Raw genomic sequence first — 25,058 nt, 5'->3', positions numbered from 1 at the left:
CCCTATCAATCTACTATTTCGATTACCCAGGTCGAATAGCTCATCAAGTTCCTAAGAAGGATGATAATCCTCATAACTGCAGAAGATACTCTGCTCTAATACAAGCAAACATGGCTTACATGCTTTTGATGGGCATTGATGGTAGGAGAAGGTTAGGCTAGGTTTAGGGTTACAATTTTCGCTGTAGTTTCACTAGAGAGAAGAGAGAATCCCATGGGATCTGGCTCTGTGGTTAATCTGGAAAAGGGTATTTTGGACATTCAAGTTTCTGTTAATCCATGGTAAGAATGGAATCTCTTCACCCATAGGTTGACTGTCTGGTTGAATTGGAAAATAGTATCTTCAACCTTCCTAATTAAAGGTGGAAGTTAAATGTTGACATTCACTCTTTCTGGAGTTCAATCATAGCAACAAATCACAGTAAAAAAAAAGACTAAATTTGTAGAGTGATTATTTTTTCATGAAATTAAGAGTTTGTTCTCTTTAATCCTTCTACCCAAATCCACACGCACAAATGGTTGGTCTTATTCAAATAATTTCTAAACCAATATATCAGTTCTGTTGTTACATTTCTCCAGTTTTATAGATGTGATAAGGTTACTCAAAGAAGACCTCTGCCGACTTCTTCTCCTTTGAGGAAAATGTGTGAAGAGGGTGGCAAAAAGAGAGCCACCCCTCCCAGAACCATATGAACCCAACTTACCTAACTCCTATCTCCTTCTCTCTTAAAACCTCAACTCCTCCCTCCCAATTCTTAACAGCTTCCAAATCCATCCTAAATTCAAACTGAACCCTCATAGAGTTTTGTTTGTTTACTTGCTTTTCTTTTCTTACTATTTTTTTTAGGAAGTTATTAGCTAAGTTACAGTCCAACCAACATTCCCTGCTACACATTTGTTTCTTTCCTTCATTGCCACTTCTTTTTTCTTCTTTCACATAGCCAAGCAGTAATGGAAGCCCTGTTTCTGAATACGATCCCAACTGCTGTGGCTAAGCTGAGGTCTCCAGAGAGGCATGGTTGGTGCTGCATCAGTGGGTCTTCTAGGAAGAATAAGAACACCATGTGTTGTCAGAGCAATGGAAATGTGTCAACATTTGGTGGGTTGTCCTCTGTTTTTACTGAGAGTTTGACGCAGTCTCCAGTAATTGAGAAGATTGAGCATGGAAGTTGTCTGGTGGATGCGGACACCTTGGTCTCATCATCAAATGAGAAAACTAAAGAGGACATGCAAGTGAAGGCTTTAGTTCCTTATAATGGAAAATCCAACATCTTAATCGAGAACTCTGATGGTCTTGGGATTGTCAAGTTTCTCAGAGGAAAGCAGTTATTTATTACTGGTGCCACTGGTTTTCTTGCAAAAGGTACTGTATTCATCAGGAGTCCACCCTGCCCGTTATCTCTATGAATTGGCATTGATATTTAATATGGTTTCCTAATACTGAAATTCTCATTTCCTTTCTGATTTTTAATTTGTAGTTCTCATAGAGAAGATTTTGAGGACAGTCCCTGATGTGGATAAGATCTTTCTCTTGATTAAGGCAAGGAACAAGGATGATGCAATGAACAGACTGAAGAATGAAGTATGTTAATGATGGACATGTATATATATATATATTCACCCCCCAACCTTCAAAAAAAAAAAAAAAAAAAAAAAAAAAGAAAAACAAAAAAAGAAATCCAGTTTTTGTTTGTTCTTTCTAATTTAGTGTAATTGACTGACTAAACATTTGTGTTCAGATCATGAATGAGGAGCTGTTCAAGTGCCTACATGAAATTCATGGGAAAGCATATCAGTCATTTATACTCAGCAAGCTAATTCCTGTGGCTGGTAATGTCTGTGAAGCCAATATTGGAATGGAAAATGGTGTCGCTGAACTTATTGCAGGAGAGGTTGATGTAATCGTGAACTCAGCGGCCAATACTACCTTTGATGAAAGGTTCTTGAATGTGTTTGTATTTTGTATTTTATTTTTTCCTTTCTGATAGGTCCTAATCTATTATCTTCCAAGGTGGAGGGAAGATGTGAACCATGAACCCAAGACCCCCTGGTAGCAATAGGCTTTTAGGCACCACAAGCTACTAAGTGCCATAGACATTTCTTCACTAAAGCACTTCAGTTAGGGAAGTCTTTGGTCTTGCCGTATGACACCTTTAATCATCCCAAGTCTCACACTTGGTATCTTTAAAAATTTTCAGGTATGATGTTGCTCTAGATATAAACACAAGAGGAGCTTCTCGACTTATGAGTTTTGCGAAGAGCTGTAAGAAACTCAAAGTTTTCCTGCAAGTATCAACTGGTAAGTAGATAACACTTCATTGGGGGGGGGGGGGGGGGAACACAGTTGATTTGTGCAGTTCAAAACAACTAGAATGCATTTCATCTTTCTTTGTGTAGCATATGTTAATGGTCGAAGACAAGGTAGAATCTTGGAAAAAGCCTTCTGCATGGGAGACTGCATAGCAAGGGAGACTATTCCCGGATCCCCCTCAACATTCCCTCCACTGTTGGATGTTGAAGGTGAGTTACAGTTGGCTTCTGAGTTGAAAGGGGCTTTCCAGGATGATACAGTGACACAAAAGATGAAAGAACTGGGTTTAGAGAGGTATGGATTTACAAACTGGTTTAGTTTCTGTTCAGTGAATGTCCCATGGGAGCTTGAAATGTAAGCAGTGAGCAAACTTCCATTTAACAGGGCTCGTATGCATGGGTGGCAAGATACTTATGTGTTCACAAAGGCCATGGGTGAGATGCTGATAGATAGTCAGAGGGAAGACATACCAGTAGTTGTTATCCGTCCTAGTGTTATTGAAAGCACCTGCAATGAGCCTTTCCCTGGATGGATGGAAGGAAACAGGTACCTTGATTTTCTTAGACTCTGTTTTTATGCATTCTTGGGATAGATACTGGGTCTAGAAGACATTCTGAAGTGCAATAATTCATAATCACATTTGAGAATCCAGTCTAGACCCAGAAAGTATTTGGAGAATGCACATCAAACACAGCTTTTGTCTCTAAATTGAATAATTTAATGCTTCATCTATGTCATTGCTGTCTCACAATCATGAATCATTTGTCATGTTCTTTCTGTTATTAAACCTCAGGATGATGGATCCAATAGTCTTGTATTATGGGAAAGGCCAACTCACAGGTTTTCTTGTAGATCCTAGAGGAGTCCTTGATGTAGTAAGTTGTATTTGATGCGTTGACATTTATATGGAACTAAGCATGATATATTAGTATGCAAGACACAGGCCTAATTTTCGACATACATGAATAGGTCCCCGCCGACATGGTTGTAAATGCAACCTTGGCAGCCATTGCAAAGCACGGTGCAGCAAGGGAACCAGAGATGAACATTTACCAAGTTGCTTCATCTGTGGTGAACCCACTACTGTTCCAAGACCTGGCAAGGTTCCTATATGAACACTTTAGTTCCTCTCCTTACATGGACTCAAAGGGAAGACGAATTCATGTCCCAGAAATGAAGCTCTTCAACTCCATGGATGATTTCTCCTCACATATTTTTAAGGATGCCATTCAAAGAAGTGAGCAAGTGGCTGCAGCTGCTTCCAATGGGAAACTGTCTCGCAAACTTGAAATTGCACGCAAGAAATCAATGGAGCAAGCAAAGTACCTGGCCAGCATATATGAACCATACACTTTCTATGGAGGAAGGTTCGGAGCTAAACCTGTTCAACTTTACAATACAAATATTACTGTGATTATCTTCTATTCTTTTCAGAGATTCTACTGACTTTTGAACATTGGAAAAAAATAATAATAATCAGGTTTGATAACACAAACACCCAGAATCTAATGGAGGAATTGTCGGAAGAAGAAAGAAGGAGCTTTGGATTTGATGTAAGGAGCATAGATTGGCAGCATTATGTCTCCAAAATTCATATTCCAGGTCTGAGAAGGCATGTAATGAAGGGGAGAGGGATGTCTGGATGATTAAACCTTATGTTTCATAGGAATTAATTGTAATGACCTTTTAATCTTGGTAAATAATGGAACAGGTAATATTATAGCTCACATGAATTGAGTTCCTACTTCATACCTTCTTGTAATCAATGTCCTCGCTCACTGTAACCATAACCAATGAGTTTACCACCTAATCTCGATCCCAATTAAAGTTGAATTAGTAAGAAGTTGATGTCTTTAATGTCAACAAGGCATTTCTCATCTTGAAAGTAAGTGTGCCCTTCTTCAATAAGATTCCTATGTGTTTTAAGTGGTGAACAATCTGGTTGTGCAGTAGATACTAAGTAAGCTTAGGATTGACTTGTATCTTACCTTCGTTATCCAAATCAGTGCTCTTTACGCTATTCAATAATAATCATAATGTAGAAAAGAACACAGGCCTCCAGGGCTTGCACATCTGCTGTGCATGCACAAAGGCTTCATGGGAGTGGTATCAGGTTCTTTCTTGTTCTTTTTGCTCCTCTAAGTTTCTAGATCCTGCGATGGCTTCTCTTGCGAACTCTAGCGTTGATGCTTCTTCTTCCACCATCTCTGGTGTTGTCTCGCTGAATGTCGCGCCCTCGCTTCCACTCAAGCTCATTGCAACAAACTATCTCTTATGGAAGGCTCAGTTCTTACCTCTTTTGTGTGGTTATGGTCTTTTGAAATATGTCACTGGTACTTTGCGATGTCTTGATGAAGCTGATGTTCTTGCTTGAGATCACTGGGAGAGACATGATCAGCTTATCTTGTCATGGTTGGTTTCCTCTCTCATTGAAACGACGATGCCTCATGTTGTTACCGCTGGAACTTCTGCTGAAGCTTGCCGAGTTCAGCGGAAGCAATAATTAAATTAGAACATTTTCTTTCTAGAAGCTTGCTCCTGGGCTATAACTTTTGCTTTAGTCCTAGCAATATAGGGAGTTCTCTAGTTTTGCTCCAAAGACTTCTCAAAATGCCGAGCGATCTGTCTCCTTCTGCCGTCAATGGGTGCTATAAGCGCACTCCATGCATCTGTAGAAGGCTTTGTGGCATACATCTTCGTCTCTCACTGATGATACCACATTCTCTTCACAGGAGTTGCTCCAGTCATACGGAACTTTTCTTGATTCTGTAAACCCATCTGTACAATATAATGTAACATACAAAGGAAGGAATGAGTTCTGACGAACTCAGTAAGGAAAACACATCTCACATACATATCGACAGTATATTCAAGTAAGAACATATGTAAAAAATGATATGTAAATATATGAATGCAGCTAGAATCTAACTATGCAAGTCTCTAGATGGCGAACATGCTTTAAGATGTAACACCAACCTTCCTCTAGGTAGGTCTAGTCACTCTGATCCCTCACGGACTGGTTACCTTTGTTAAGATCCCGGGCAAAAGGGTTCAGTCCTCATCAATCAACCATGGCTAGGATTTAGGTCAACACTCTTTTAACACGACCATTGGTATGAGTACTGGCACATGTCGGGGTTTCTAATCCAATGCAAAGTCATACAGTGACAAACTACATGTAGTCCAGATACTTCCCTTATGGCACCAATCAACTCGGTTCAGTATCCTTCTCTACCTAGGAATGAGAACCCTCATGGACTGGCTACCGCTGTTGGACTCCATTCCCTAACCCTATGGTCATCCACTTATTGTTGGGGTGGATGCTCTCATGACCCCTCATGACACTCGACCGCTCCTTAGATGTCCATGAGCCCAAACCCTAACATATGCAACCCTACTAATGCATGATCAATAGTGGACTACTGAAACTCCACACCTACTGGTTACCGCTGTAGGATGAAATAGAGTCACATCACTATTATCATGGGTCATTCAGCTTCAATTCCCCCACCGAAAGGGTAGTAGCATGTATGGGTACCTAACCATGCAATCTAGACTGCCTAGGTATGTCATCCCACAATCATGATAGTGTTAGGGGCATCAGTAAGCATGTGTCCCATACCACAACCTTTTGATATCCCAAGCAATGAATACCCATATGGATACCCTTCCATCACAATTACATTACATCACCAACCATTATCATATAATCATTCGTTCTATATCTCAAATCAATAAAGTACATATAAACATCATTAACAACATACATTCAACTACTAATTATACAACTACAACAAGTTACAAGAGCAATGATATATATATATATATATAATTAAACAGTTCGTCATAGAACATATCATCGCATATATATAAGAATGTGTTCTTACCTGTAAATATGTAAAAAACTTACTAAAATGTAAGTAGACTTCACTCACAATAATTTTAGAGAACCTCAAAGATCACCTAAATATAGAGTTGCAAAAATAGACAAAAGACATGAGTCAAATGAGAGCAAAGACCAACTTCACAGAGCCACTGTGACCCAGCCAGTCGCTTGGGGCGGTTGGTTGGCCAAGCGATCGCCTCTGTTCTAGACTACTACTAAATCCGAAATTCCGACTTTTGATCTCCCAATTTTAATCTGATTTTGGGAAGATATATATCTATAACAACCCCCGTAATTCTAACCCGAGATCCGTATTGCAGGTCCGAAAACCCGAAAGTCCAGCCGGAATAAATTATGAAGTGTTTGGATTGAAGTCCATGATCTATACCTTGAGTCATGATATATTTTATTAGTATAATGTGGATAACGTTATCAACACATCATTAGAGAGTATACATATATTTTCATGTAAACACCTTTGGGCATAATTCATGACATACAATTGTGATATTCACTTACATGTTAGAGGACATGAGAGTATTTCAACATTCGCAATTTAGCACATTTGGGTGTATAAACTTCTTAAATCAGTCAACTCCCAACCAAATATTGTACGTGTCACCCTCTTAATGCTAATACGTAATTACCACATTTGAGTGTATAAAAACACATTAACACTAAGAGACATCCCATTATATATATGATTGACATTCCATAAATCCAACCATGAATGCCAGTTTGACAGTCACTCACAATCAACCTTATGAAATTCTCATATTGAGATATACTTTATGTTACTCACAAATAATGCTAATTATGATTTTTAAACAGAATGGCAAAGGAGTTAGTGCCTATAAATTATTACACATGCTAATACATTGTTTGGAAAATGTTCAGAATTACCAAAAGGCAATCAAAACATGTATAAAATACAACATATATTTGCATAAAAACTCATACAAAATATGTTCACAATATAAAACCATGAGATAAAATAAAAGAACTATGTCAATGACTTATCTAACGGCGAAGTTATAAACCCATAAACATGTTTTGTCATATTTCACATACAAATAGACAAAATTGCATCTTGAAAATGGTTCCATTGCATTCTGAAGGGTCCTAAACATAAAATTCCAAGAGAACGTTTTAAAATTCCATACGGTTTGACCAGAATTAAAAAAAAAAAAATACTAAATCTATAGTATTCTGAAAATTTTTATATCAATTAAACTGGTTCAACCAGCAATAAAAGCGATTCAATATCAAATCAGAAACCATATCTGTCAAACCGAATCAAACCAAAATCAAACCGTTAACTGGTCAAAACAAGTTGACTCACAATACTAGTGAGTTGACTCATTGGGTTAAAACCGAGTTGGGTCATCAAATGGTTCAAATATCAAACTGGTTCACTCCAAGCAAAATATTTGGTCAAATCATTGACTGATCAACCAGGTCGACCCGGATGACCTAATGGGTTCAGATTTGGGTCATCCTAGTGGGTCATGGGTTGGGTCGGCTCGACTCGTTGTCCGGTCAAACTGCCATGTCCACATTAATATTAATTAAAAATTCATTAAAAAAAAATAGAAAATAGTTGCCGGATTTCGACAGCGGGTGCCAGTGCGTCCGGAGTCCGGTGGTAACCCGTAATATATCGATCTCTTCATTTTTTTGAGATCTATGTAGTGGTGGTCTCATATTTTCATGATCTTTTCTAGAAAAAAAGTTATTGGCAAAAAACGTACGGTTTCAATGAAAACTCAAGAGAAAAAATTCATAAGTTTCATAGGTTCGATTCTAGAACCCTAAATTCATCATTCAATATTCTTATGGGTCTTTAATCAATTCTATGTAAGCTCTGATTCCACATGAAAGAATATTTCTTTCAAAGATTGCATAGATCGATTAAAAACTCCTTAGTATAATAACAATAAAAGATGATAATGAACATACCTTCTTTAGGATCCATTGGAGATGAAGCGCAGCAGAATTTCTTCTTTACTCCTTTCGGTCATATCGTTAACCGGTCAATCGGGTTGACCTGGATGACCGATGGGTTAAGATTCAGGTCATCTTGACGAGTCATTAGACTCTTCTTGGTACATCAATAAAATCACAAGCATAAATTTGTTACCCAGGGTTCCTAGTGTCACTAACAAAACACCATTTCAAGCACCATTTATAAAAGGAAATGGGGGGTTTGGGATCGGGTAGATCCAAGGACTTAGTTTGTAAATTTATAAAAAATTAAATCTTGAATATAAAAATAAAAAGTTTTATTTGCAAATACACCTCTACCGTTTGATTATCAACTGTTGGATCATATTGTGATGACGTGGCATGATCAAGACCTTTGGTAACAACCAATAGCGGCTGCTGCAAATAAAAATTTGTAGAGATAGGCCCATTTCTAGACCTCTAAATGGATAATTGAAATCTACCTTCGTATTAGCTTAAAAGTGTCCGAATCCGAATTTTTTCTTACAAAAAAAATCCGTATCTGTTTGACAACCAACATGTTCGAATTCGGGTATTATGCGGATAGTATTTTATCCGTTTAAAATAAAAAAAAATTTTTTTGCCCAAAAACTACCAATCATATGTTAACATATCCCTAGTAATAAACTTGGAAGAAAAGTCATTATTTATACACATAAAATGAGGTGGGACAAACCACCAAAACCTAGAAAGAGTAAATAGATTTGCTCCACGAGCAATATTATCTACAAAATAGTTTGAAGACTTGCTGATAAACCTAAATTAAAAGAAGAAGAAGAAGAAGAAATTTGCAACCAGCTGGTGAATTTCTCCAATAATACTCATACTCACTAGTCAATGGATTGATTACTACCATTTAAAATAGAAATAATAGACTGACAATTTGAAAATAAAATAATTCTATCAACATTAAAGTTTAAAGCTAAATGAAGTCCATCTTGTAGTAGCTTCAACCTCCACAGTAGTGGCTGACGAGTTATAACAGATCTTAGCTTGGGTAGCTATAAAGCATCCAGCCGAATCCCATAAAATAGCTCCACGACCTCCTTGCTTTGTAATGTTGTTCCAAAGCCCATCTGTATAAACTTGATGTATATCAAGAAAAAAAAAAAAATAAAGCATGAGGCTGATTGTTGTTTTGAAAATAAAAGTTTCTTGGTATAGAAGAAACATTATTGTATTGATATTCACCAATGTCATTAATCTAAGAAGAGAACCAATTCATAATATGTGGAATTGAAATGTCTTTACCATAAAAAAATAAATATGTTTCTAATATTCCAAATACACCAAGACAAAGTGGTCAAAAGAATATCTATGATAAGTATTTCCTTGTAAGCATTAAACTTGGTATGGATAAAATTGATCCAATCAATCATAGAGGAACCATAAAAATCAGTGGTATTAATTCTAAGGGGCGACAGGCGCTAACATTATTTTGGGACATAAAATAAAGTATCACATACCAAAATAAAGCATGTCATATGAAATGTTTTATTTTTAGAAGGGGGGGATATTCCATATTTGCACATGCAAAGCATATTGAGGATGGTGAGCAATTTTAATGATGCAAGGGAAAGGCATAGAAAGTATCACATACCGAATGTCCCATTAAAAATTTACTCCAGATGCACTTGTCCAGTATGGAAATGTTTTATTTTGTCGACTCAAAAGTGTGGATATTCCAAATTTGTTTCCAATGAAAAGCTATTGAGGATGATGATGCATTTATCCCCATCCCTACCAATAACCCTTTGATCAGCAAAAAGAGGAAAGGCATAGAAAGAAAGGTTCCATTGCATAGATTGCCAATCAATTAATTCATTTGCTTTTGTTGGACCACTTGGCAAATGGGGTTAGGAAAAGTTTTTATTAAGGGGAACTTTAGTGTTAAAGAAGAGGGCCCTTATAAATGAGTGTATAACATACGTTGCTCAATTAAAGTCTCTCTACCGGTTAAAATGCTTTGCGATCCCCATGATTTAATAGGTTTAATTAACAAACATGATTTTGAATATTAGCCTTTCTATCAATTTTGCGCATTTTGAGAATTTTTATATAATTAGTTATGAATTGTCACATCATCACATGGGTTAAGTTTAAAAAGTTAATATTTCTAAATAATGTTGAGTGACATCACACATGCGTCACATGGGTTTGTTACCGGTAGCTTTGATAGCCTCAATGGTGGAAATCTAAATATTCTTCATAGAAGCCAAGGTTCAATTACTGTTTACTGGTACCTTCCATCATAGAACACATGGTTCTGTCTCTTTTATCTGATAAAACCTCGGAGTCGAATTTGGATACCCTTTAAACATATCCGTCGGATATCAGATCGAAATTGAATAGCGGATTTTCTTAGAGGATTTGAATTCGGATAGGGGTGTATCTAAGCCGAATCCGATCCGTTAGGTCTACCCATTTTTGGAATTGGGCTTTGAGCTAGTATAAATTAGTGGTCTTTTCAACATTCCCTGCTACACATTTGTTTCTTTCCTTCATTGCCACTTCTTTTTTCTTCTTTCACATAGCCTAGCAGTAATGGAAGCCCTGTTTCTGAATACGATCCCAACTGCTGTGGCTAAGCTGAGGTCTCCAGAGAGGCATGGTTGGTGCTGCATCAGTGGGTCTTCTAGGAAGAATAAGAACACTATGTGTTGTCAGAGCAATGGAAATGTGTCAACATTTGGTGGGTTGTCTTCTGTTTTTACTGAGAGTTTGACGCAGTCTCCAGTAATTGAGAAGATTGAGCATGGAAGTTGTCTGGTGGATGCGGACACCTTGGTCTCATCATCAAATGAGAAAACTAAAGTCGACATGCAAGTGAAGGCTTTAGTTCCTAATAATGGAAAATCCAACATCTTAATCGAGAACTCTGATGGTCTTGGGATCGTCAAGTTTCTCAGAGGAAAGCAGTTATTTATTACTGGTGCCACTGGTTTTCTAGCAAAAGGTACTGTATTCATCAGGTGTCCACCCCACCTCAAATCTCTACGAATTGGCATTGATATTTAATATGGTTTTCTAATACTGAAATTCTCATTTCCTTTCTGATTTTTAATTTGTAGTTCTCATAGAGAAGATTTTGAGGACAGTCCCTGATGTGGGTAGGATATTTCTCTTGATTAAGGCAAGGAACAAGGATGATGCAATGAACAGACTGAAGAATGAAGTATGTTACCCACCTTCAAAAAAAAAAAAAAAAAGAACAAAATAAGAAATCTAGTTTTTGTTTGTTCTTTCTAATTTAGTGTAATTGACTGACTAAACATTTGTGTTCAGATCATGAATGAGGAGCTGTTCAAGTGCCTACATGAAATTCATGGGAAAGCATATCAGTCATTTATACTCAGCAAGCTAATTCCTGTGGTTGGTAATGTCTGTGAAGCCAATATTGGAATGGAAGATGGTGTCGCTGAACTTATTGCAGGAGAGGTTGATGTAATCATAAACTCAGCAGCCAATACTACCTTCGATGAAAGGTTCTTGAATGTGTTTGTATTTTGTTTTTTATTTTTTCCTTTCTGACAGGTCCTAATCTATTATCTTCCAAGGTGGAGGGGAGGTGTGAACCATGAACCCTAGACCCCCTAGTAGCAATAGGCTTTTAGGCACCAAAAGCTACAAAGTGCCAGACATTTCTTCACTAAAAGTACTTCAGTTAGGGAAGTCTTTGGTCTTGCCGTATAACACCTTTAATCATCCCAAGTCTCACACTTGGTATCTTTAAAAATTTTCAGGTATGATGTTGCTCTAGATATAAACACAAGAGGAGCTTCTCGACTTATGAGTTTTGCGAAGAGCTGTAAGAAACTCAAGGTTTTCCTGCAAGTATCAACTGGTAAGTAGATAACACTTCATTGGGGGGGGGGGGGGGGGCGGAACACAGTTGATTTGTGCAGTTCAAAACAACTAGAATGCATTTCATCTTTCTTTGTGTAGCATATGTTAATGGTCGAAGACAAGGTAGAATCCTGGAAAAAGCCTTCTGCATGGGAGACTGCATAGCAAGGGAGACTATTCCCGGATCCCCTTCTACATTCCCTCCATTGTTGGATGTTGAAGGTGAGTTACAGTTGGCCTCTGAGTCGAGAGGGGCTTTCCAGGATGATACAGTGACACAAAAGATGAAAGAACTGGGTTTAGAGAGGTATGGTACGTTTAGTTTCTGTTCAGTGAATCTCCCATGGGAGCTTAAAATGTAAGCAGTGAGCAAACTTCCATTTAACAGGGCTCGTATGCATGGGTGGCAAGATACTTATGTGTTCACAAAGGCCATGGGTGAGATGCTGATAGATAGTCAGAGGGGAGACATACCAGTAGTTGTTATCCGTCCTAGTGTTATTGAAAGCACCTGCAATGAGCCTTTCCCTGGATGGATTGAAGGAAACAGGTACCTGATTTTCTTAGACTTTTTTCTTATGCATTCTTGGAATAGATACTGGGTCTAGAAGACATTCTGAAGTGCAATAATTCATAATCACATTTGAGAGTCCACTCTAGACCCAGAATGTATTTGGAGAATGCACATCAAACACAGCTTTTTTCTCTAAATTGAATATTTAATGCTTCATCTATGTCATTTCTGTCTGACAATCATGAATCATTTGTCATGTTCTTTCTGTTATTAAACCTCAGGATGATGGATCCAATAGTCTTGTATTATGGGAAAGGCCAACTCACAGGTTTTCTTGTAGATCCTAGAGGAGTCCTTGATGTAGTAAGTTGTGTTTGATGCGTTGACATTTATATGGAACTAAGCATGATATATTAGTATGCAAGAAACAGGCTTAATTTTCGACATAATCATGAATAGGTCCCCGCCGACATGGTTGTAAATGCAACCTTGGCAGCCATTGCAAAGCACGGTGCAGCAAGGAAACCAGAGATGAACATTTACCAAGTTGCTTCATCTGTGGTGAACCCACTACTGTTCCAAGACCTGACAAGATTCCTATATGAACACTTCAGTTCATCTCCTTACATGGACTCGAAGGGAAGACGAATTCATGTCCCAGAAATGAAGCTCTTCAACTCCATGGATGAGTTCTCCTCACATATTTTTAAGGATGCCATCCAAAGAAGTGAGCAAGTAGCTGCAGCGGCTTCCAATGGGAAACTGTCTCGCAAACTTGAAATTGTACGCAAGAAATTAATGGAGCAAGTACAGTACCTGGCCAGCATATATGAACCATACACTTTCTATGGAGGAAGGTTTGGAGCTTAACCTGTTAAACTTTTGTACAGTACATATATTACTGTGATTATCCTCTATTCTTTTCAGAGATTCTACTGACTTTTGAACATTGGGGGAAAAAAAAATCAGGTTTGATAACTCTAACACCCAGAATCTAATGGAGGAATTGTCAGAAGAAGAAAGAAGGAGCTTTGGATTTGATGTAAGGAGCATAGATTGGCAGCATTATGTATCCAAAATTCATATTCCAGGTCTGAGAAGGCATGTAATGAAGGGGAGAGGGATGTCTGGATGATTAAACCTTCTGTTTCATAAAAATTAATTGTAATGACCTTTTAATCTTGGTAAATAATGGAACAGGCAATATAATAGCTCACATGAATTGAGTTCCTACTTCATACCTTTTTTTGTTGTTACTCTTCTGTAATCAATGTCCTCCCTCACTGTAGCCATAACATTAAGTCTCTCTCCCAGTTAAAGTTGAATTAGTAAGAAGTTGATGTCTTTAATGTCTACAAGGCCTTCTCATCCTGAAAGTTTAAGTATGCCCTTCTTCAATAAGATTCCTATGTGTTTAAGTGGTGAACAATCTGGTTTTGTAGTAGATACTAAGTAAGCTTAGGATTGTCTTGTATCTTACCTTTGTTATCCAAATCAGTACTCTTTACGCTAATCAATAATAATCATAATGTAGAAAAGAACACAACCTAGGCCTCCAGGGCCTGCACATCTGCTGTGCCTGCACAGAGGCTTCATGGGAGTGGGTCTTCCTCCTTTCCACACTGTTCTTCTCAATTCTAAGTTGCTTCTTCATCAGTGCCGATGGTGGTATTTTGGTGTTGCCTTTCTGGTCGTTGTCTCCAAACAGAGAACAAGTAGCTGTTGTAAATCAATATAATAGGATTGGAAAGGATTTTTTTTTGGGGGTTGTGATTCCTTTTGACCTGATTATTTCCATGAATACATGAGGAAAATAGGCACCAAAACTTCCTTATTATGTGTCAATTGCATTCTATGATGTCAAAGAGAAGCATAAGAAAAAAAAAAGAGAAGCATAAGAATGGAATTATTCAGAGCTCATATAAGATTTTTCTTAAAAATAGAATTTCCAATCATTATCCATAAGCGTTTGTAGTCCAACGGTTAGGATAATTGCCTTCCAAGCAATAGACCCGGGTTCGACTCCCGGCAGACGCAATTTTTCTTTTTCCATCTTACAATGAGAGAGGCCGTCTCATTTTCTAGTATTTTGAAATCGCCCTACAAAGTTTTCTTGCGAAGCCATTTTAGAATTTCCTGTTCTTTCTTCCATATTAACCCTCAAAAGTTTGGTTTTCTTCCATTTTCAATTCACCCTGCAAAGTCTGGTAAAGTTAAGCCAAGCCAATGGACCTAGTTTCGCCTAAGCGATGGTGCAAATGAGAAATTCTTATGAATTGTAAGTAGTTCCTGTGCACAAACGATGTCTTCTTCCATTCAAATGCTTGACCTACAGGACTACAAGTGAGAAAATTTTTCTTTCACTTCAAAAGTAATCTTTATGTTTAAGGTAGTATGCTGAGCATGTTTTATCAATCAAATGTGATACATGACCATTTTTACTTTTCACTCATGGAATGTGTCAAGCCTACGGCTCAAACTCAAAACAGATATGATCATGAAAAGCGTTTCTTCAACTACTGGGTTCACGATCTCCCCAGCTTAACCATCAGAAGTAATACAACAGCCACCTGAAGCTCTCCGCAAAATTAATCGGGAAACATCCACATTTAGATGTTAAATAATGCTCCCAGAGGTTTCTCCAGCATTGGATGTAGCTCATATTACCTGCAAACTTCCTAGTCACCAGACATGCATCGAAGACAATTACAGTGAAAACCAAACCCATCAAACAGCGGTCTCCGTCGAGCATCAATATTCATGCTCACATCAATGTAGCAGATGCGAAGCTCCTCACCTGATCCAAATAAGTATCCAAATGCAACACCACAAACCCATTGACGAACATCAATGGCAATTCCATAGCATGATAGGAACACATTGTATCAAAATAATGAATCCACAGTGGCAAATCTTATACCTGCTTCAATATCACGCAGGGCTTTCAATCTTGCATCAACATTCTCTATCCAAACAATATGCACTTTGGGATCTGAAATAACAAAAATTAAAGTCCAGTTAGCTGTCTGATCTTCATTAAAATTGAAGAATGCTCTTGTTATGAAATCTAACATATCAACACTCTCAGGGAAAGAATACCATAGAGACATACGGCCTCCCACCATCCATCCTCAACCTAATAAAAGAGACAATAATGATGTATGGTGCAATAAATCATTGCTACATGGTAGTGCAAAGGTGAGGTGAGAAACAACAAAGGAATTATGGGTTTATCCCAGCTGTGTATTGTATGGTGTAATAAATCATTGCTACATGGTAGTGCAAAAGTGAGGTGAGAAACAACAAAGGATCCTTATCAGTTTATCCCAGCCGTGTATTCGTCACATGCATTTCGTTAAGGTTGGATTGAGGTTGTCTGAGTATTTATAAACTTTGAAGCCCAAGACCCAGTGAAGGTTTTCAACTGCACAACAGGAAGAGTTTCCTAAAATTCCCCAAGTATAATTTGATGGGAATGCTCATACCCAAAATATCAGATGCAGTTAGTAAGTACAATTTTCATAATATAAGCCTTCTTGAAGTTCATCAAATGCCCACAGTTCCTTCTATGGGTTTTCTAGATCACAAGTATTTTCCAGCTCATTTATTTATTATGGTTACATGAATAGTGTTTGGTTAGAGACCAAATGTTTGTTATAAATTTATAACCCAAATTCATTGAAAATGAACTAAGGGATATAATAAATCATTGAAATGCTGTAACCACAAATAAACGTTAAAGGTAAGCTGCATCAAAACCTCTGACAAGTTTTAGTTGAAGATATTGTTATCATCAATAAGAAGAACTCCTCTATGCTTGAATCACTTAGCTTCAGAAGAACACAGTTTCATGTATAACAAACAGGTAGACATCATAAACAACAGCAGGCTCCGTATCTAAACTGATGATATATTTAAGTTTTTCTTTCACTGCAGAATAACACAGTTTCATGCATAACAAACACCAGACATCATAAACAACAGCATATCCCATATTTAAAGTCATGATATATTTACAGTTTTTATTTTCACTTTCAGAGTGAGCAACACTGATGAATGTTATACCACAGTCATGATTGGAAAGGGAGAAAAGTAACTTACCACAGTCATGATTGTAGAAAGAAGGAAGCATATAAACAGCATTCCCAACAGCAGATTCAGCTTCAACGGAGGCTGATGCTGATAAAAGTAGATCCTCATATGATCCTCCAACCAATGCAATGCGAAAAGCATTGATACGAATCCGTGCCAACACACTAGTGTACCATTCCTTGGTCAGAACTAGTAATAGTCAAGATAATACTTATTTTAAAGGATGTTCAGCAGAGGCAAAACTCAGAAAGGAAAGAAATATGATGCCTGGGGATTCATCTTAACTACAATGAGGATACAGGTCATCATTTCATCTTTATGCCCCCATTCACCAAAGTATGCCTCAGCAAGCAAAATTCCTCTTCCATCTGGAGTAAACTACGACATATATAAGATGCTTTTAGCAAGAAATAAACCATAAACAGGAAAGGCTAGACAAAATTATTGTAATCATCAGCTCCAGATATTCATCAACAAATCCAATGGACGTGCGTCTGGTTACATAAATCTAGTGCTTCTGTTCCTCTCTACCTGCAAGTATACAGTATACCACAAGTAGAATCTAAAATGTTGACAGCCAATCGAAGCTCATATATGGAGGTTCGGTTAAAATAGAATACTTGAGTTACTACTTCTTTAAGCTACAGTTTAAACAATATCGTTAACATTTTTATATACATGTAAGTGCACTTCAAAATGTAGATTTCTTACTGTGTGGGGTCTTCACCTCTGAAATCATTTCAGGCGATAGATTAGCAGGTTGAAGTACATCAAGAGTGTCTGAAGATGTACCAGATATAATCATACAAGCCAACCTCTTTACCAGTAGTGGATACTTCAAACCTCAGTTCCTTCAAGACAAAAGAATGCACATTAATAGGTAGAAAACAGTATATGGTTTCCAACAAACGGTATCATAAATCTAGATGGTAGGAAATAGATGTCATGATTCTCAAGAAAGAACTTCACTTCAATGATAATTCTGTTCTGCTTCAATTCAAATACAGGTTTTCACAATGATTCATGGGGAAAAAATCACAATTACTAGATCAAGAATAACTTGGCTCAGACAATCTAGTGAGTCGAACAAAATGATATACCCTGGATATGTGAATGATGTGTTACCGATTACCAATTGAAATCAAGCCCATTCTTTTGGGGACCTCTAAAATGAATCAGTTATCAAAATAATACACTCCAATAATCAAAATTATACACTCCAATAATCCAAAAGTAACCCAATCGGAGACAAACCACTATCTTGTTTATGTTGTCAAGGCAGAACTATCCTTGTTATTACTTGGATCTAATTTCAAATATCTAAAGAAGAAAAATCCAATGGAGATTTACAAGATGCAACAACTGAGGAAATCAATCGTGTCCAAGGAGAAACATATAATGCTAGATTCATTTGAAAAGCAAGTATTTGGGAATTGCATCATGTCCATGGAAAAGCAAATGTAGCTAGATTCATGTTACTAGAAAATGACAATCAAAGGTTTTTAGACTTCAATCCCTGCAGTAGTCATTATATGGAGACCAATCTGCTTGCTTTTCAACTTCCAAAAAAGCCTACAAATGAGTTACTCATGAACTTAAATAACTACCACTGACAAATAAATGGCAGTTGGAAGAAACAAATTAAATAACGGCAATTTAATCCTAATTCTAAAAGCATACTAATTGAGCTCATAGAATTATTGATCACTACAGTTCAATCATTAAATAATATGTCAGCAACAGGATATGGCAATCGATATTGTCCCCATTTTATCAGCTTCAGCATTTTTCTTTAATTTCATCCTTTCCTGACATAGCTTTCAAGCGAAAAGGAATCACAGAATAAACATTCAATACAGGAAGCAAGCTCTATGGTGGAGAGCAACCACACGCCAATATGAAATAAATAAATGTAGAAACTATCTACCAAACTGGCTTTCCAGTTCCATTCTCCTCAACTTCTAATACTTTTACTTCATGTCGCTTCTTTGAACTTGCTTTTCTTTGGTGGTCCAGAGTTAATATAAATTAATCATGGAAAATAATGTCATTCACATATGCAACCTCGTATTTCCCCATATTCTGTTCCAGGCTAACAGTGAATTTGGAGTAGGGCTAAGTTCTCAAAATGGTCAACAGGGTTGCCAACTTTAAAAACTAAAATTTGCGACAATTTGCATTCTTCCTTATATGTTCTTTTCATGTAAGTAGAGAAGAATGACATTTCTGTAATCTTCCTAAAATTCTCAATGAAATTATCAAAGTAAAAACAGATTTTTCCATTTAAACTTTGGAAGCCCATGAGCAATAGTAGACTAAACGATCACCTTTGAGTGTTCTTTGCATTGCACGCTGCAGAATAGAACGGTTAGAGCATCAGAAGAATGAACCATTGGGAGCTTCCTGAGGCAAAAATAGCAGACCTTGTGGAGTAGGGAAAGAGAAGGATGAGATACTAAGGGTTTCGCTGAGTGGATGAGATCACCAACCCCAATTCTCCGAGTTGCGAACACTCCTCTTCCGGCCGACTTAGTGAACGAAACTTCAATGGGAGGTGGCCCAGTTGGAGAAGGCTGGCCGGAGCTGTTGTTGTTCTTATCGGAGGTGAAGTGGGAAAGTAGACGAAGCATGAGGTGGTGGTGGCATTGCTGGTTCTTCTTCGTCTTCAGTGTCAAAGCCCACCGACCACAACTCACAACCAAATGGCATATCGGCTTCTCTGTTGATGAAGAATCTTTCCCTTGAATAGTTCGTCTCGTTTCAATTTTAAAACCTCGATCGACACAAACCGAGCTTAGGGTTCTAGGCTCCCAATCCGCAACTGCACTCTGCTCTCTTAGTTTTTCTTAAAACATTATGTGCTCTTCCCATGGAGAACGGATCCAACTCCAATTTGACACCATCTCCTTTAGGCAAGTAACACCATCCAAGTCAATTTTTGACTATATGGGAAACTGAGTTTACTTAGATTTGTGTTGTATTAAATTCTCGGATATATCTCTTTTTTTTCAGTTGAATGAAATGTGGTTTATCAAAAAATAAAAAAATTAAAAAAATAAAATAAAAATTGAACAGTTAAATTGTCTTAGATGGGTTTGTGACAGGGACGGATTCAACGTCAACATGTACTCATGTTGTAAATATAGTCTACTGTACTTGGGATATGGGAGTATCATGTGAATGTTTATAAGGTCAGTTTGGTTATTTGGACAGACAGTATATATGGTCTCTTTAGGTCTAGGTTTTACACATTTGACATTTTCTTTTGAGGGTTCCTCTTCGATTGAGAGGGTTCTGCTCTCTGGTTTTGTGTTAGAGGTTCTCTAGTTTTTTGGGATTTGTTCTCAAGCTTGAAGACGATGGAGTCTCGTGGCTGCATTACGCATAGAAGACACTGGAGTTTTGTTGTTTTTTGCTGGCGTTGAAGAGTATAGCAGATCATCTGCTCAAGGTGTATTCTAACCTTGTTGTTGTTGTACTTCTTGATTCATGTCTTGTGAGCTCTTGTGGGTATATTATAGTGCTGTAATCTTTATCTCTAATGTTGATTAGTGCAATGCCTGATGAGTTTTGTGCTCATTCTTGGATGTAGGTCTTTTAAGACCGAATCAAGTATATATTGTGTCTTGTTTCTTTGTGTTTTCTCCTTTGTTCTGCTGCAATTAGGAACTGTTTTGTTAACAACTCAGTTTGGTGTCTTGGACATGTTAGTTAATGATTCTATCAGGTCGGCTGCGAGAAGTAACAATGAGAAAGAAAGCCCACCCTCTCAACAACCCTACAGGTCATTTAATGCCGGCGAGTTAGTTTATCCTCACCAACTAAAGTTTATTATCATTGGTTTCATCAATTATGAGTAGACTTCTTCCTATTTCTACTTTTCCCTTCCCATTAAAGTTAAAGGACCTACATCTGATAATTCTAAATAAAAAAGAAAAAGGGAGGGGGAGCAAGGTTGCAGTCTTAAATGTTCTTCTTTTTAAAAACGTGTCTTGTGAGCTCTTGTGGGTAGATTATAGTGTTGTAAGCATTTTCTCTGATGTTGATTAGTGCATGCCTAATGAGTCTTTGTGTTCATCCTTGGATGTAGGCCTTTAAGACCGAACCAAGTAAATATTGTGTCTTTGTTTTCTCCTTTGTTCTGCTGCAATTAGGTACTATTTTGTTAACAACTTAGTTGTGTCTTGGACCTGTTAGTTAATGATTCTACCAGGTTGGCTGCGAGAAGTAACAATGAGAAAGAAAGCCCACCCTCTCAACAACCCACCCTACAGGTCATTTAATGCCGACAAGTTAGTTTATCCTCACCAACTAAATTTTATTATCATTGGTTTCATCAATTATGAGTAGACTTCTTCCTATTTTTACTTTTCCCTTCCCATTAAAGTTAGGGGTATAGATGGAGAACCGTAATCCGCTCCTGAATTCGCATTCGCATCCGTTTAGTGATATATGAATCCGTCCGATTACTAATAGGATGCGGATATGGTATACCCCTTTCTTACCGATTATTATTCGTCCGATAAAATTATCCGATTAAGTTACTTATTTTGATTTATTTTTCTTGACTTTATAATTTTTTACTTGAGATATATTTATAGACTTTCTACTAAAATAACTATCAAAGTTGCTAAATTCTTAAATTTCAAACCTAGCCTCACAAACAAAATGGTAAAGATATCAACATGTAGTTGAAAACTTATATTCAATTTGTATACATGCTCATTTAGAAGAATCTACTTAAAAAATAATTATCTGATTATTATCCGAATCCAACTGAATCCTTCTGAAAACAGATAGGATATTTTCCGAATCTGTCTGAATATTTTCCGAAAACCACGTAAACACTGCTCCAAGCAATAAACGGTCAAGATTTAAAATTTGGTATTAGATTAAATCTCTACCTTCCATTATGTGTATCTGCACTAAACACCAACTTAAGTGAAAGTAAACCGTTTTTGTTTCAAACAAAGCGAACCAGACTAATCTCCCCCGACATTAATGACAAATCCCAAAAATCAAAGATCTTTGACATTTTTTAAATTCCTGCACCATGGGGACTATTGATCTAAACAAACGACAATGTTTCTTTAGGCCAAAGCTTCCCAATTCCTGAATAGAGGTCTTTGCATCATTAGCATAAATCTCATGCAGATTTTACCATCTTCACCACAAACTCTGAGGAAAGAGAAGAGATGATCTCCCCAGCTGGATGCTTCTTCCAGTGCATAATCGTAAGACTAAACAGGTGAATCAGATACATTATGGTCCATTTGGAGTTGATAATGTGGCACAATCATGTCTAAGAGCTGAAATGCTGATTTCGCCTTGATTTGTGTTCTATTTTCTCCCTCGGCTACCTGGGCAGCAAAGAAATTGAACTTCTCCTTTAGTTCGTTGATACTTTTCTAGATTTTTGAATATTCTGGGATACCTTTTTCGATTCCAATTTCTTAGAAATTGCTGCTCAGGTATAGGAGTAGAGTCTTATCCCTGAGTGTGTCAAATGGCACACTCTAGTCACTTGGCTGCAGGATGGCCGTAGAAACAACGGCCGCAGAGGATGTGAACCCTGTTTGATAAGCCTCAAATCTATCAAAGTTCGCAGAGTTCTGTCGGATTATTCCATGTGAATCCGTAAATTTAATCCATTTTATACTTAGGGTGGAGTCCATGGATTTCATCCAATACCCAAGAATGGTTTTATTCACGGCTTTGGGCAAAAAGATGAAATTCCTGAATTTCATGAATCCATGTGGTTTTCACTTTACAACCATGGATTAAGTTCACAGTGTCACAGAATGGTATCGAAAATCATTGACACAAATCTGAAACTAATTTTTCTTTGAAAAATTCATTTTTTGGAAAAAGAATTATATTTCCTAATATATATATATATATATATATATATATATATATAATATAAAAGATGGAGGGGCATGCTGCCCGCATGTATAAGAATTTTCGGGCAACTAAGGAGACCCAAAGATAATAATGATGAAAGGAGAAAAAAATGTGTGACAGGTCATAATTACATATAAGGTTTCATGTATATTTCAAATTTTTTTTTTTTTAATTATTTGTTGTTTGTTATTAGTTTTACAGTGTTCACAACTTCACATATGATCTAGGTTAGCCAAAATTCATCATAATGTAGACGGAGAGTTGAGGGTCGAGAGAGAAGAAAAAAAATCTAAATGTTATGGAAGGGTGGAATACACTTTCGAATACTGACAAAATGTATCAGAGGCAGGTAAGACTCCCATTAAGTCCCATGTGGGCCTCCTTCCTAATAATGTGGTGAGAGATCAGAGGTTTGAGGGAAGCACAAACCTCTCCCCTAATGGGTAAAGGATCTAGACTCTTATGACGTTGCACCTTCTGGTTTGTTAGTCAATGAAATGAAAGAAATGTTTTGGCCCATCGGTTTGAAGTCAGAAGCAAGCTTATGCCCAATCCTAGCCCCTCTTTTCGTTCAATTGAAATCCTAGCCCATTTAGTAATGGGCTGTTGGGCCATAATGGTGGTGGATAGTTTATTACTTGGACCACAGACATGTGGTTTTTAACCATAAGTTGATCAGTGAAAAAACACTTTCCTTCAATAATTCCTTCATTGCTTCAAAAACTCATTGAAGGTATTCATAGATATTTTGAAAGACATAGGATGATAGAAATCAACCGAATGGCGAAGTAAAATTGGACCTGTTTGATAACTCACTAAATGCTTCTACTTTGAGAAATGTCAGAAACACTTCTATGTGTTTCTAGAAGTATAAACATTTTTAGGCATTTGATAAAATCTATTTCTTAAAATAAATTTAGAAATTATAATAAAACTTATAGAAGTAATCATTGTTATTTTTAAAATGTCAAATTCTATAAATCCCCCTCTAAAATTATTTTACTTAAACACAATCTCGTATTTCTTAGCTTTATATCAGTTGTTCTAAAACCCTTGTTGGTGCTGTTAGGGATAATGGATGCACAATCACGAGCGGAGAAGAACACAAGCAAAGAATACAAGGGGATTTAACGTGGTTCGGCAAAATCCTGCCTACATCTCCAGAGAGCAAAAGAGTTTCACTAGTTCCAGTAAACCTCACACCACTCTTACACCCACAAAGTATTACCTTTTGCTTCCGTGTCAACTAGGTTATCCCACAGAGATTATTTATAGGAAATCGTAAAACCTTAATCCCAATGTAATTACAAGTTTACTTCAGTACTAGTAATTGACCCAAACCCTGTTTCAATTACAAATATAACCAAAACCATAATTACATGGACTCACATATTACAAGACATCCAAACCCAACAGGTACCAGTGGTTTTATTTGACAAAATTTAGGTTGTTGAAACTGATAGATTTGCTAATAGTTTGGCTGTCCTATTAACTAAGGGTGCTTGGTGTTTGGGGTTGTCAAAGGTTTGATAATTACATCGACCAACATATATTGTAAGAAATTACCTTAATGACTAAATAGATCCACCATATACAAACACAATAGATAAGTAATGAGGAAAACTTCCTAAGGTGTTTAATCTAATGATTCGAATGACAAGAAAGAAAGGAAAAAAAAAAAAAAAGTGTAGAAGACAAACTAGTATGAGAAGACTGATCATTTGCTATGCATCTGTGATTCTCCTTAAATTCAGCACCCTTAACCAATCTATCAAGTTCTTTCCGTCCCTCGTTTTGGAGTCTGGATCAGCGACTCGACGTTTCCTGACCACAAAAACCAGTGAGGCCCACGGTAAAAAATATTTTTAAAAAAAATTAAAAATAAAATTTTCCACCAGTGGGACCCACTGATTTTTGTGATCAGAAAGCCATTCTGTGCTCCTCGATCAGGAGATGATCCGGATTCCTTGTTTTGCCTCGGATTAGATTTTACACGAACCCACGTTTGAAAAGCTAGGGCACAAGTAGTCGTGACGGTTCAGATCGCGTGTTACACCGGCTGGTTAATGTTGCAGTTAGCGTAAAGCGACAGATAAGCAATAATATTTTTAAGAGAAAAATTACGTCTAAGCTCCCCGGATCTGATATTCAATTCTTTCTGCCACTCGTCTCTTGTTCATTGGTGTAGCAGTTGGCAACAAAGTGACATCAACTCTTATTTTAAAATACAAAAATAATTTTACGTATTACAATACTCCCGAATTGTTAATTTTACTGCTGTTGTTGTTCTTCTACTTATGCCTTCTAGCTTTTCCTCTTCTTTTTGTCCTCCCAATCTTTTCCAGACTCCTGTAAGAATGTTTGGTTCGAAATTTTAAATTCAACCTCAGATGGTTCGGGTTTTTTGAAACAAAAACGATTTACTTTCACTTAAGTTGGTGATTAGTGCACGTGCTCATAATGGACGGTAAATATGTAATCAGATACCGAATTTTAAATCTT

At 37.1% G+C, this 25,058-nt stretch overlaps 3 protein-coding genes and 1 non-coding gene across 6 annotated transcripts; 3 read left to right on the top strand and 1 right to left on the bottom strand.

Annotated features, from left to right (window-relative positions):
* The first annotated feature begins 950 nt into the window (after positions 1-950).
* LOC149001348 (fatty acyl-CoA reductase 2, chloroplastic-like) lies at positions 951-4,026 on the top strand. The gene is made up of 9 exons (XM_089136105.1): positions 951-1,362; positions 1,478-1,581; positions 1,739-1,938; positions 2,198-2,298; positions 2,397-2,604; positions 2,695-2,856; positions 3,104-3,185; positions 3,280-3,677; positions 3,791-4,026. The coding sequence occupies exons 1-9, from the start codon at positions 951-953 to the stop codon at positions 3,954-3,956; spliced, it is 1,833 nt and encodes a 610-aa protein (XP_088992231.1). The 3' UTR covers positions 3,957-4,026.
* A 6,718-nt stretch (positions 4,027-10,744) lies between these two features.
* LOC149001347 (fatty acyl-CoA reductase 2, chloroplastic-like) lies at positions 10,745-13,695 on the top strand. Its single transcript, XM_089136101.1, has 9 exons — positions 10,745-11,156; positions 11,272-11,375; positions 11,486-11,685; positions 11,944-12,044; positions 12,146-12,353; positions 12,435-12,596; positions 12,842-12,923; positions 13,020-13,417; positions 13,530-13,695. The coding sequence occupies exons 1-9, from the start codon at positions 10,745-10,747 to the stop codon at positions 13,693-13,695; spliced, it is 1,833 nt and encodes a 610-aa protein (XP_088992227.1).
* An 830-nt stretch (positions 13,696-14,525) lies between these two features.
* On the top strand, positions 14,526-14,597 carry TRNAG-UCC (transfer RNA glycine (anticodon UCC)). Its single transcript has one exon. It is a non-coding gene; the product is annotated as a tRNA-Gly (tRNA).
* A 42-nt stretch (positions 14,598-14,639) lies between these two features.
* LOC149001345 (histone-lysine N-methyltransferase ATXR4-like) lies at positions 14,640-19,070 on the bottom strand. Of its 3 annotated transcripts, XM_089138165.1 has the most exons (5): positions 17,380-19,070; positions 16,952-17,030; positions 16,662-16,841; positions 15,481-15,552; positions 14,640-15,357 (listed from the first exon to the last, which is right to left on the bottom strand). In XM_089138165.1, the coding sequence occupies exons 1-5, from the start codon at positions 17,455-17,457 to the stop codon at positions 15,239-15,241; spliced, it is 528 nt and encodes a 175-aa protein (XP_088994291.1). In that variant the 5' UTR covers positions 17,458-19,070; the 3' UTR covers positions 14,640-15,238. The 3 variants fall into 3 exon arrangements, with proteins under 3 accessions (XP_088994291.1, XP_088994290.1, XP_088994289.1); XM_089138164.1 differs by lacking the exon at positions 14,640-15,357 and having other exon boundaries at positions 15,492-16,841; positions 17,380-17,503; positions 18,980-19,063; XM_089138163.1 differs by lacking the exon at positions 14,640-15,357 and having other exon boundaries at positions 15,492-16,841.
* Between the last annotated feature and the right edge of the window lie 5,988 nt (positions 19,071-25,058).

Source organism: Hakea prostrata, chromosome 10, assembly GCF_041222555.1.
Source record: "Hakea prostrata isolate BN-2017 chromosome 10, UWA_Hpros_2, whole genome shotgun sequence".
In the NCBI taxonomy this organism is placed as follows: Eukaryota; Viridiplantae; Streptophyta; class Magnoliopsida; order Proteales; family Proteaceae; genus Hakea; species Hakea prostrata.
The sequence above is the reverse complement of the archived record's forward strand: the minus strand, read 5'-3'. Positions and strand labels throughout refer to the sequence as shown.

Excerpts from the sequence above, each read along its gene's own strand:
- LOC149001348 (XM_089136105.1), top strand. The coding sequence starts at position 951 with ATGGAAGCCCTGTTTCTGAATACGATCCCAACTGCTGTGGCTAAGCTG. Across the intron at positions 1,582-1,738 it reads TGAACAGACTGAAGAATGAA|ATCATGAATGAGGAGCTGTT; the intron begins GTATGTTAATGA and ends ATTTGTGTTCAG. Across the intron at positions 1,939-2,197 it reads AATACTACCTTTGATGAAAG|GTATGATGTTGCTCTAGATA; the intron begins GTTCTTGAATGT and ends AAAAATTTTCAG.
- LOC149001347 (XM_089136101.1), top strand. The coding sequence starts at position 10,745 with ATGGAAGCCCTGTTTCTGAATACGATCCCAACTGCTGTGGCTAAGCTG. Across the intron at positions 11,157-11,271 it reads CACTGGTTTTCTAGCAAAAG|TTCTCATAGAGAAGATTTTG; the intron begins GTACTGTATTCA and ends TTTAATTTGTAG. Across the intron at positions 11,376-11,485 it reads TGAACAGACTGAAGAATGAA|ATCATGAATGAGGAGCTGTT; the intron begins GTATGTTACCCA and ends ATTTGTGTTCAG.
- LOC149001345 (XM_089138163.1), bottom strand. The coding sequence starts at position 17,457 with ATGATTATATCTGGTACATCTTCAGACACTCTTGATGTACTTCAACCT. Across the intron at positions 17,031-17,379 it reads CGCCTGAAATGATTTCAGAG|TTTACTCCAGATGGAAGAGG; the intron begins GTGAAGACCCCA and ends TATATGTCGTAG. Across the intron at positions 16,842-16,951 it reads TAAAGATGAAATGATGACCT|TTCTGACCAAGGAATGGTAC; the intron begins GTATCCTCATTG and ends GACTATTACTAG.